Here is a 13140-nt window from a genome sequence, read left to right on the forward strand (position 1 = left end):
TTTAAGACGAGAAAAACGAATAAAGAGAAAAGACTGAAATATGTCGACTCGTTAAGGAATAAAGATAAAAGATCACCAAGGAAGAATTATTTTTTTTCCTTCATAAAAACCTCCGGGCATCCGAGGAAGCTTTGTAAAGATTGAGATCTTCATCTCGGAATAGATCCCCAAAAATTTTCTCTTTTCATCTTATTTTTTAAAACCACAAAGTAAATGTTTAATTTACTCGGGTCAGGAATGTTTTTTTTTCGTAAAACTTTCAGAGAGAATTTAATGAATAACTTAATTTTAGTTTTAAAACCCTGATATCTTAAAAGGCTTGGATTCCTTAGAACTATAAGAACTAGAAATATTATCTGTGGGGTGAAAGGTTATCAGGGTATAGTGGAGTAATTTTGCGAATGGAATTAAGACGCGGGACGCATCTACATCAGTTTCTTTGTAATGCATTTGAATTCCCCTTGCTTAAGAAATAACGTTTTAAAAAAATGGGAAGGTTCGAAAACGAATGTGAACAATTTGATCTTAGATGTTTTTTAAAGAGATTACCCATGCACGTTTGCTTAAATATCTTAAAAGCGTAAATATAACGAAATTTTTTCAAACCTTTTCTTCATCCAGGTCATCAAATGTTGTCTGTCGAATTTGTTGGTGGACGATGATTAGGCTTGATCGGTCTTCACGGGTAGTTGTCCTCCTAGATCATCGGGAGGAGCGGCGAAACAGGAAGTCGAGGTGTCCCGGTGGTGTTCATCGGTGGCAGAGTCGCTGCGGTCATCGGTTCAATATCCATGGAAGATGCGTCTAGGGCGAGGAGGGCTCCACGGTGCGAGCCGCTGCCGTCGCTGCTGCCCGACTACGGGACGCAAGAAGACCAGGAAGAAAGATTGGACACCACTCAGCCATACCGTCGTCACGCTCCTTTTCCGGGTGGGATTCTTCCTGCTCGTGACGGCTTCGCAATTGCCCGCGACAGTCGCCCAAGAGTTTTCCGGTTCGGACAGAAGACTCATCGCTTCAGTTCCAGGTACAACAATCTGAAAATAAATAAAGAAATACATCCGTTAAAGTGCCATCATTAGCTTTAGCCTTTAATTAATTATGGTGCATGGTGAAATGAAATGGTTTCTCTTTTAATTTCAGGTGACATAATGATCGGGGCCCTGTTCTCGGTCCACTTGCCCCCTTCGCCGAAGCAAGCGCAAACTCGAACGTGCGGCGAGATACGAGAGCAATACGGTATCCAGCGAGTAGAAGCCGCTTTTCAAACAATCGACGACATCAACAAGAAAGATTCGTTACTGCCCAACATCACGCTGGGCATCGAGATCCGCGATTCTTGCTGGTACTCGCCGACCGCCCTCGAACAAAGCATCGAATTTATACGCGACGCCATCGCGCCCAACGAGGATGCCCCGTCCTCGGTCCCGGGCGACAATTCCACCGCCGCCTCGCGAGCTCGCTCCGAAAACGCCACCCTATGTCCCAAATCGGCGCGAAGGGTCAAAAACTTGGTAGGGGTCATCGGACCCGGTTCCAGCACCACTACCATTCAAGTGCAAAATTTGTTGCAACTTTTTAACATACCGCAAATCGGTTATTCGGCCACTTCGCGCGACTTGAGCGACAAGAGTTTTTACAAGTACTTTATGCGCGTCGTCCCATCGGACTTTTTCCAAGCTCAAGTCATGATAGACATAGTCAGGAAATATAACTGGACGTACATCTCCACCGTACACACTGACGGTAAGTATCCCCCTTTTACACTCTGAATATTTTATATCTATCCGTGCAAATTACCAACGCAATCACTGTTATTCCCATCAAAGAGTTTACTATTCCCTTTGATCTGTTGCATTTGTTTCATCCTCGACGTAACACTATTTCCCAAGGAAAACAAACATACACCGACATTTCTTTCAAAGAAACAGATTCCGAGAATCAAATAAACATAGTCGAGTATAAAGAGACCGCCTTGAATGCAACAACATCCCCTCGCGATCGATTCGAGGCTTGTTGGTACAGTAACAAATATCTTTCGCTCTTAAGATGCAAACGCTACTTCATATGTTATGCCTTTTATGGTGCAAATAATACAGTTGTAGGATTAGTTAAGATTCCAGAATAAATAAGAGGGTATTATAGTATTATCTTTTTTTGCTGAAATAAAGAACACAAGGTTTTTCTTACTTATTAAAAAAGCAATTATTCCGAGGAATTTTTAATAAAACAATAACATAATAATCAAACCCCCCACCCCCGGGGGGATAAAGCCGAGTACTTTTAAAATGTACAGAGTTATATTGTATATACTTTATCCGTTTAAATAATTTAAAACTTAAATCGTCTTTAATATTTAATATTTAAGGGTTATACTTCATTAATCATTACTTATTCAGGCACCTTTTAGACGTTGTTACGGATTACGGTTTTATCTATAGCAAAACCAAAAATATTAAAGCAAGCCCAAATATATTTTGGGGCAAAGAGTTATATACCGATATATATACTTTCTCATGCACTATCACATTTTTTCTTTTAAATTCTCCGGATTTTCTAAAACCTTAAAGATAAGCTCTCCCGGTCTTCAAAGAAAAAAAAAAAATTCAAAGTAGAATTCCAAGGACTCCTTTAAAAGTTAAACTAAAATATAGTTTCTTAAAAGGTGAAAGAAGTCCGTAAGCGTCGATAGCTCCGATTATCTTCAAACAGGGTCCGTCCAAAATAAATTACCCTTAAAAGTTTCCTTGGAATTTTACCCGAAACTATTTATCCAATGGTTTTTCAAAATCCACAAACTTCCAAACTAAACTTAAGACAAAGAGATGAAAGAAAAGGAGTGCTGCTATTATTATAATAAATGACAATTATTTTTAGTGGCTTTTTTCTTTGGTTGTCATGCGCAGTCACAATTAACCTAACGCCGGTAGCTAGGCTAGTATTTATTATAAATTGATTTAATTACTTTAAGTTAATTGAAAGGTTTTCAGGGTATTATTATGCCCTCTTTCATTTAGTAGGCATTCATTTTTACGTATTCTGTGCGCCTCATAAAAGTTGGCAATGAGTCGATGGTATACAGGATATCTAGGATATAGCAAACCGCATCAGCGACAAGTTTTATATCTTCGCAGGCCGTCACGGTGGATATATAAGAAGTAGTATAGTGGATTACCCTCGGTAATGGAAAACATGGTCTTAGTGACCCCTTCTCGAGTAATAATAGATTGGACAGTGGGCGAGCTAGGACGCTAGCTGCTTCAGTCGCCAAGGATCAGATTCTGCAGTATAGAAGCCAATAGACCTCATAGTCTAGAGCGGAAAACCCACCCTGTTGTAAGGCCCATGCATTTCCCGCTATATATTTTTTCTATCTCTCTTGATGCGGCGTAACCCTATCCTAGTATAATTGCTAACCACCAAAACTTCGGTCATAGGTCAGCTGAGAAATGGGTAGATAGAGTCTGGACGACAATGAAAGGGGGGAGAGAGAAAAAAGCCTAAAGGGTAGAGAGAGAGATTCAAGCTCCAGCGAATTCGAATTCAGATCACACGAACTATGGCCGCGGACCCATCTTCTATCTCACTTTCTCTCCCATCGCCTCATTTACGACCAGATTCGTCCTACGCGTCACGGAAACCCGCCTCTCTTAACAGTGACAAGTCCCACTGACTAAAGGAGTTTGATAAGCTTGATCAAAGTCAAACCCTGACAATCTAACTAGACCCGAAGAAGAGATATATACACACACAGAAAGAGAAGTTGACGGTCCAACAAATGGGAAGACCCTATTCTTAACAGAAGTCAATTAATTAAAGCAGGAATACATAAAGCTAATACTAAATAGGAATGATTGTGGAGCCATATCTCCCATGTTCATTTCCACTCGAGTTTTGCTTCACTCCTCATAATATTTATTTCAAACTAACATACTTCTGTCCTACAATTTGTGGCGAGCTAGTTGCATGTCCCTATCTTCCTTCTAACAACATCCTTTACGCGGTATTTTTTTCCTTTCCTTTCCTCCTTCTATAACGGAGGAGATAGGAGACGTTGAAGCTAAGCTATAATCGAGGAGAAGGCAAATTGCCAAAGTGAAGTACCATAATTGCGGTCCGAACTTTTTTTTTATTATTTTTTCCTTACTCGCTCGGTGGTCGCGCGGTCTTTCAAGTCTTTGTCCATTATTCGGATGCTCTCTCTCCAGTTAAACGTTAATTGGCAAAGGCGAGGAGCGAGCATTAGTTAAAAGTGATACAGGAGCGGGGTATTAAATTAAAGGGGACCCCATGCACCCGGGCCAAAATGAAAACCTAAAACCCACAACATTATAAAAAGAGTGGTGAGTTATTTCAACCCTTTCATATTTAATGGCTTGGAAGAGCTCAAGATTCATCTCTCATTTCGTAATATAACTCTTAATAATGTTGTAGATGCAAAGCAATTAAGTTTCGTATGAAATAAAGCTACGAGAACCGACGTATTTGTCCCGAGATTATAATATGGAAAATTCTATTTCTATTATTGATTTTATTTTATTTTCTTTACGTACTCACGTTTCCTTTTTATTTTTAAAATAAACTGGCGAGGAAATAAATTCATTTCGTTTAAGGAAATAAGGAAAAATACGCGGAGTCAATTTTCCTGTCTGTATAGAGTACTAAGAAGCTCGTAACTTAAAGTAAACCATGGATTTCTTTTTAAACGCAGTTGACTAAAATATTATCAGTAGATTAAAATATATTTATTAGATTTTTTAGTAATATTAAATTTAATTATAATTAAAGAACTACGGGCGTACGTTTCATTAGCCCGCAGCGATTTCTTTCGAAGGTATCGCAATTTTAAGTCAAAATAATAAACAACAAATATATACACGAGCAGATGACTGATTACTTCCGTTTATGAAGATCATATATTGCGATATACTTCCAATTCTTTAAACTTTTATATTTATATATATATATGTATATATAAAAAATCCTTTAGTATATAAGGATTGTAGCAAAAATGGGGTTTTATTTTATTTTTAGGTATATTGCTGGCTTTCACAGTTCGTTAAAAAAAAGACTCCGGAAGGATATAGAATCTAGTTCCTCTTTGAGAAGGAAATAAAATATGAGAAAAGTGCAGGGAATGTTTTTCATTTTCTATAGAGCGTAGGGTACATCTTATTTAAAGAAATGTTGATGATGTTGAACGGATGAAGTCGACGTTCCAACCAAAAGAAATTCATCATTTTCATCTCAACTCATCATTGAAATCTTCTTCTGGCAGCTATGATTTCAATGATGAGTTCCTATTTGGTTGAAAAGACTTCATCCGTATAAAAACCCATCCGTATAAAAACCCTACCCCAATTACGTTTCCCAAACTCTGCAACATTTATTAGACCTGAATTAAATTTAAAAGAAATGATAGTAAACTAACATTTGTATCAAAATAAAAACAAATTTGTTGTTTAGAAAACATTTTCTTGGGATATAAGGTATAAAAGCGGATTTTAAAATACGTTACATCAGTAAACATTATCGAGTTTAAGGGCTAGTAAAAGAAAAAGAAAATAAACGTAAAAACAGTCGGTAGTGAACGTGGTCACGTTTTCCAACCCACAAATGCCACAAAAAGAACCTCTCTCGTAAAATACAAACATTCTCTTCCAAACTATAACTTTAGCGGGCATCCTTAATATAAAATCTATAGATGCGAAAACCCAAGAAACTTGGCCCACCCCAAAAAAATTTAACGCCTGGTATAAAAAAGGTATGACGTGTTTTTCTATTGGGAAAACATGTTATTTTGCCTCAAAAAAAGTCTCAGAGAAAAATTCAGAATTTTCCCTGAATTTCTCGATCTTTACTTTCCATATCAGTTTCTGGGTAAAATCTACCGCGTGTTTATTGAATTATTACATGAATATTTGGTAGCCAGTTATTGTATTTTTGCAAGGTCCATCCCAAATTACAGGGGGCGTGTTCCTATAGGCGGAAAACACCCTGCATACTAGCTTTGTAGAATAATTAACAGGTTTTTTAATAATAGTTAAGAGTTAGGGAGTCCGATTAATTTCAATATTAAAGTGAAAATTAAACGCATTCCTTCACGTAAACGTAAAAAAGACGCGAGTGCAGCCTTTTCAAAAGAAAGTCTTCAATGCCGAAAAGCAAAAGTATACATAGATCTGTTACTTCTTACTTTGAAAGTTGGAAAAGGAGAAACTAGGGTAGCCAAAAAGAGTCAGAAAGATACCAACCCCCTCCCCCTCCCAAAAAAATCCAGAAAAACCCCCATGATTTCAAAAGGAGTAAAGAAAAAAAGAAGGGTTTGGACATTTCCGTGTCTATATCGTTTCAAAAAGCTGCAAAATGATACGGAGGAGCGGAAAAGCAAATGGTCCTTAGATGTCACTGAAAAATTGGTATCGGATCATCTATTCCATGACAATTTCTATGTAACCAAGCTGGCTCGCTAAATTCAAGTCTAGTCCAGAATTTATAGGTCTTTCTTGAAGTTAAAAGTAAAAATATCTGAGACGTCAGTCAACAAACACTACATGGGCTTGCCTTTTAAGCGGGTTGAAGTATTAGTGTACTGCATACTTTGAGTGAAAAGGGAATACGTTATACATTAATATGATCAATGGAGAGCAAATTTTTTCAACAAAGTACATTAAAGGATGCACGCGAAACGAAGAACCAAAATAAATTTCAAATTCAAAACAAATTCAAACGTCCTTTCGCCAATATGAGAAGGGGGAAAACAAGCAGGAAGTACTAGGCCCTATCCTATAAGCGCATTAAGTGGGGGGCTGTATTATATTTTTTGAGGGCATTCCGCCAATTCGGGGATATATAAACCGTAAACTCCCCCGATAATAAACAAAACAGAAAACGAAAAACAAACTTATAACGAAATATATTTTTATACGTTGATGCTTCTAAGTATAATATAGTAGCAGTTGCCCAACCAAATGTTAAACCCTTACTGGTTCTCGTTATTCTTTCAATACGATAAATACTCCCATGAATATTGAACCGTCAACATACGACATCTTAAACCTTAAGCTGACCGAACACGTATCAATTTTTGCCAATATTGAAGGATTTTTCGTTGATATTAGTTGATATCAACTAATTTTAGGATCAATATTGATGGTTGACCGCAGTAGACTCAAGTCTACTGCGGTCGACATCAACTTCGATTGATGAGACAACTAGCCAATTAGGAAGTGTCTATAGGCAGGGGCGTGCCAACATGAGCGGGGGCAAAATGGCGGCATAATGTTAAAGTCCCATAGAGTTGAAAATTTGAGCGGGGGCGAAGGCCCCCTCTACCCCCGTAGTTGACACGCCCCTGTCTATAGGACTGTTCTTCTGTTTTTTGGGGGGGGGTTGCGTGAGATCTTGTGCTCTATAAAATATTATAAGCTATCCTTTTTTCATTACATATGCGTGTAATTAATACCACATTAATATTTAGATCGCAGGCCACTTTGGGATCCAAAGTATGAAGGTCATTTTAATAGTGTTTTAAAACAGACTACTTTAAGAAAATTAGTTCAATTGCTATGGCTAGATGACAAGGACCAGCCGTATACAGGTACCACAAATGATTATGATTTAACTTATCGGTATAGTATGCATGACATATAAAGCCTAATATTATCGTATGGCCATCTCAATAAACAGCATCAATATTGATGAGATTGAGGACTGCGTGTACGCGCTTGATATCAACAACAACCACCGATGTGATTGACATTGGACAAAATGGTTGATACGTGTTCGGTCAGCTTAAGAGGAGAGGCGTTTCATACTGGAGAAACATAGTTGAGGGTATCAAAAAATTCCAGCGGGCCTTTCGAGGTCGGGCATCATTCAGCGCTGACACCTCTTGGTGTGGAAATATTTTTACTATGGCTTAGTCACGTGTATATAAAAGTTTTCATTGCATTCCCCACTTAAAACCGGGTTAACAATGGCTAAAGCGCCATCTCGTGTTAGCCCTGATTGCATTTGCTACTCCAATATAAACGTCCCTCCTCCAAAACTTAAACACTGGATATAGTTGAATACTATTGGTAGAATAGAATTTATTCCTATCTGTACTTACTATTATATAATCTCTACGAAAACATGGTCAGAAAAAAAAATACGGGTCTAGTGTATATAAAACCGAATTGCATTTGGGATAAGTCAGGAAGGAAAAATTTAGAAGAAACGGGAGCTGAGCTGGGTTTCCTAGTTACTTTGCTACGTTCATAAGGAAAAATTCCCACGGGTATCCAGTCTCCCGCCTTTCTCTTCAGTGTCAACTATCGCGCGCAGACGAGAGTACAACCCGCTCCCATCAAAGAATGCAATATGGCGGTTATACTATGAAGGGAGTAGTTTTAAAGGAGAAGAAGAATTGCACGCGCTTTGTTAGACTTACAACCGTACATCGTAACTTCCACAACGGGAGAAAGGAGGGAAAACATGGTTATCACGAAAGTACCGCCCTCTAATGAGAATCTCCTACTTTTGTTGGCTGTAGTTGCGCAATCAGCAGTTTTCAGCACGAGACCTTTTTGATAATAGTACGTTTTGTGTTGGAGAGGGCGCAAATAGTAGCTCGTGACAAGAAGGAACAAAGTTAGCCCTTTTTCACCCACTATGGGAGGAGTCTAGGCTCGCAATACTACTCCATTTCAACTCATCCCTGCATGGTTATACTATAACCCGAGTTACTACTAACGTTTTAGGTACAACGCAAATTCGGTATGAAGTAAACTAAAGGCTCTTTTTACTGTAGCTCTTTTATCCTACAAAAAATGGCGATTTTATGCAAGAAGCTTTCCGGCTCATTTAATGGGGAGCGATTTGGAGCGCTCGCGGCCCCTCCAACGTCCCGAATTTTTTACATACGCGAGATAACAAAAAAAAATGCGTAGGGCGAACTTTTCTAGGTGTAAGGGGTTTAGTCGACCCCATCAACCTTATTCACCCTGGTCTATTATACTCTTGATTCCCCACGTTTTCTTTTTAGGGTTACGCGGCCGCTTTACTGCATGGTCTCCTAAAACGTTATGGACTCCCCGCTTATATTTGCATGGTTATTCAAGAAGAAGTTCCTAGCTCTCAACTAGGCCTATAGCTCTCTCTTTCCTTCTTTCCATTTAAGTAAAAACCGAAACCGGAAGAAATAACTTTCTAGACGATTTAAAACGATTATATTAAAGAAAAGGAAAGGGGTTGCCTGTGTAAAGCCGGCGTTGGCCCTTAACGAGAACCCATTTAACTCTCCAAATTCTCAGATGCTTTTCCGTTGGTTCGATTTAAGAAGAATAAAGATAGAAAGAGTAGGCTATAGACGAATTTACTAAAGTCTAGCTTACGAATGAGGTGAAATATATGGTAGTAATAATAAGACTGAAATACAAAATAGATTTTCCATAGAACCATGCATTAAATTGTATTTCGGCCCTATAATTACCCTTTAAATTTCGGCATCTCATATTAAATTTAATATTGTACTAGAAAATATAGTATAAGACAAAACGAATGGACGTTATAAAGAATAACGAATTCTCAGTAAGGGTTTAACAAAATCTAATAGAATTCGAGCTTGCCAGACAACAGGTGTTACACCGAGTGTTCTTAATGCGGGCTTTCCCAGCTTTCTCCACAACTATGAAACGCCATAAGGTGAAGCTAAACCACTGCAATAAACAACAAAAACAAATATACGACAAAGATGTTATTTTTTGTTATATATTTCACGTCTCAATTTCTGTTATTTCAATCATTACACCGTGTCTATTCTTCTCCTTAAAATTGCCCGAGTTGCTAATAATTTTCATTTCTAAAATTTCGTTGGAACAGGTTAAAAAACCATTTCAAACCATTTGTTTCCCCTCTATACTAAAATGCAAATTCATTTGAGACACATTTTGATCGTCGAGTCTCCTTTTTGTCAGATTATCATAAAATCTTGTACATTTAAATAAAATTTCATCAGAAGCTAAGAATAAATTAAGGTCGATATAGTATTGGGAAGAGAAAGAGAGAGAGAAAGAGACAGATGGAAAGAAATTATTTGAAATAAACTCGAAATGGGATTTCGTTTTCCTTTTTTTATTTTCATTCCAATTTGTTCCGGAACGTTTTTAATGAGAAAGTTGCGTTAGAGGGCGGTAAAGAGAGAGAGGGGTGGGGGTTCTAAGAATGATGATGAAAATGACAAGAAATTGGGATCAGATCCTCAGTTAGGAGAAATGTAAGCAAAGTGAGTGAGATAGAGAGAGAGAAGAGGAAAAAGTGTTCTTGAAGAATCCAAAAGTTGACGTATTTTCTTAATAAGACTTCTAAAAATAAACATACACGAAGTTTCCCTTCTTATATATACATATATATATATATATAAATTCCGGTATATAGGGGCCTAGCAAAACTTGGAATTATTCATTCATCCTTGCTCCCTTCGCTCTTTTTTATTTTGTTGGGCTTAGACTATAAGGTACAGTACTTGGTAAAAGGAAGATGTCATTTTTTTAGGCGCGAAAAACTCATTCCAAAAGTTGGGAACGCGTTCGCCAGACTGCGGCGAAATATTTTCCAGTCCATCAAAACATTGCCTCCACCATCTTCGCGACTGGAAGATGGTGGTGGAATGAAAAATTTAATGGAATACCTAATAATAAATATCTTCAATCATAAAAGGGTTGCCCTTTTTTCTTATAACTTAAAAAAGTTATAAGAACTTTTGATAAATACGGCTGTTTTCATATGTAGATAACCATTACCCATTTTGCTTAAATTTAAACTTTTAATACGGTCATTATTCAAGTGACCTCTTGCCCCTTAGGGCCTTAGCTATTCTATTATAGGATCGTATATATTTTCCAAAAGTTTCGTGCCAAAAACTAATCTTCAAAACTCATATTTATCGCAAAAACTGTACCTGATAATAGTGGGGGGAAAAGGCGATGAGAAGCTACCCTATAACCGTATCGAAGCCAATTTTTACGGCTCCCATATAGCGAAATAAAATGTAACCATATACGTCCACAGTTAATATCAAAAAGAAGGATTCAAGGAAAGAGGCCATCTGGGAATTTTACTGCACTCTCTTAGAAGAGATGGGGACGCGATAAAAAAGAAAAGATCCATCATAAGGCGTGTGTATGTGTGCCTGATGATCGGACAGCGTTCGAGTATCAATATTCGTTGCGTCATAAAGATCTCAGAACTCATCATCCCAATAAATAACGCCTTATTAATTTTGCAAATAAAATTTTTGGCATTTCAAATTTATGCTCCTCAAAAAAAGTATCCGAAAAATTAATAATTTCTCTTTTTGGTTTTAGGTAAGAAATTAATTTACAATTCGTAGATATTGGTGTCCTAGGGTCCTAGATATCGATAAGTTAATTTTCAATTAACCAACTTCAATTAAATTAAATTAAACTGAAGCGGGAGTGGGGATTAAAGCTAATTTTATATCACAAACTGCAATAGCAACATTTTCAGAGCAATTGCGTAAATCACTGTTCGCGAGGACCGGATAAATAGGAGGCTATAGCTATACCAAACCAAATTAACGCTAGAAATTAATAACATATCCAACTTCATCCCTAATAATTCAAGGGGATCAACTGGAACACCGATTTTAAACATAACGAGTTTGAAGATAAGATTATATCATGGCCGGGGGGAGGGAGCTATTGAATTTGGCAAGCAAGCAAGCAAGCGAACACTAGAGTGCTTAGGGGGGGGGAACAATTCTAATTAGAAACCGAGACCCTAAAACCATATAATCTTAAGTACTTAGTATACAGTCGGAATATTTTAAGCCTAGTATTTACATAGGTGATCTAGCTCCAATCACGCAGGTAGGTTCGAGTTACAATATCTATCGTCATCTGACTTGGAATGATTTGCGCCCTAAGCTGTCAGCAATTTAAGCGGAAAGACGTATACATGGTTCATATAACTTTTAGAAAACCGATTTCCATGAGTTTTCCAGGAGTATCCTATGGAGGGAATGTTAACAAACATTTTGCTTAATTACTCGGCCCCTGTTTGCTGTAACCCCAAGCTTTTAGTATCGTTGGAAAGGTGAAAAATTGGACTATAACATACTCAAAGGACATCCCCATATCAGGGTTATGAGCCCCCAAAATTGCGTTTAATTAAGCCCATGTTAATCCTACGGAGGCAATGTCAAATATTTATTACCCAAAGTTTTCCCAGGTTTGTATGAACCCTGGTATAAACGCAGAATGGTTTCGCTATAAAGACAGACGAAAGTATTGGTAAAATTTGACGCAGTCATTATACGGACAAATGCCCGAGGACTCGAAGGTTCATTCAGGTTTGATAATCCTGTTTCATTAAATTCGAGAATTGAGTATTGGGTGGATTTTGCACGGTAAACATTAAGCTACAGGGACCATAGTTTATTAATTAAATTTCGGGATAAATACGAGATTTATTACAATGATTGGGGACAAGAACTTTACTTCGGTCGATCGCGATTGAGTCACTATATATTTTTAAATATGGAAGGAATTTAAGGATTGTTCTAGGCCTAATTGGAAGGCATCGCGCGTGACCTAAGCCTTCGATTCCCGCCTTAATTTAACCTCTCTCAACGCACGCACGCCGCAAATTGTAATTATTCCGAATACGGAATGGGTTCGGAAAACAATACCTGGATACTTATTAATGGGTATAGGCAAAGTAACAACATTTAGGGTAAATTACCTCGGTGTTTAAATTAATAATCTATAGGCTGAGGGGACGCGCGTTACCTGGCGCGTGAACTGTAGGGGGGGGGAGAAAGGGGTACGGTAATTACTAAACATGGCGGCGCGGCGTGGACATTAACAGTTCGATAATTTGTAAACGCGGAAAGGCCTCGATGAAGGTGGATCAAGGCCTTAACGACTGCAGGAGCTATATATACGCGTAATTGAAGTCATAGAATATACGGAGCGCTTATCGTATTTAATCTAATCGGATCTATACGATGACCTCAGGCGCGCATCCTAAGCTATACCCAATTCCCGTTCAAAACAATTCGCTTCATTTAAACTTAATATCACTCGATTCTGAGAAGCCTCTCATCCGCAAAGATAACGTCAACAACAACTATAA

At 37.9% G+C, this 13140-nt stretch overlaps 2 protein-coding genes across 3 annotated transcripts in view; one reads left to right on the plus strand and one right to left on the minus strand.

Moving 5' to 3' along the window:
• The window catches only part of LOC149588406 (popeye domain-containing protein 3-like), a 48641-nt gene extending 47895 nt beyond the window's left edge, over positions 1–746 (minus strand). The window contains exon 1 of the mRNA XM_089862657.1: positions 607–746. The gene's annotated coding sequence lies outside the window, so the exon portion shown is untranslated. The remainder of the gene's footprint in view (positions 1–606) is intronic.
• A 52-nt stretch (positions 747–798) lies between these two features.
• LOC149588409 (metabotropic glutamate receptor 1-like) overlaps positions 799–13140 on the plus strand; it is a 28409-nt gene continuing 16067 nt past the window's right edge. For both annotated transcript variants that reach the window (XM_089862619.1, XM_089862621.1), the window contains exons 1-2: positions 799–1027; positions 1144–1746. In XM_089862619.1, the coding sequence (XP_089718745.1) occupies positions 799–1027; positions 1144–1746 (832 nt within the window). The remainder of the gene's footprint in view (positions 1028–1143; positions 1747–13140) is intronic.

This window comes from Phalangium opilio, unplaced genomic scaffold (genome assembly GCF_054372755.1).
Source record: "Phalangium opilio isolate 3A_F unplaced genomic scaffold, DU_Popi_V2 ptg000650l_1, whole genome shotgun sequence".
Lineage (NCBI taxonomy): Eukaryota > Metazoa > Arthropoda > Arachnida > Opiliones > Phalangiidae > Phalangium > Phalangium opilio.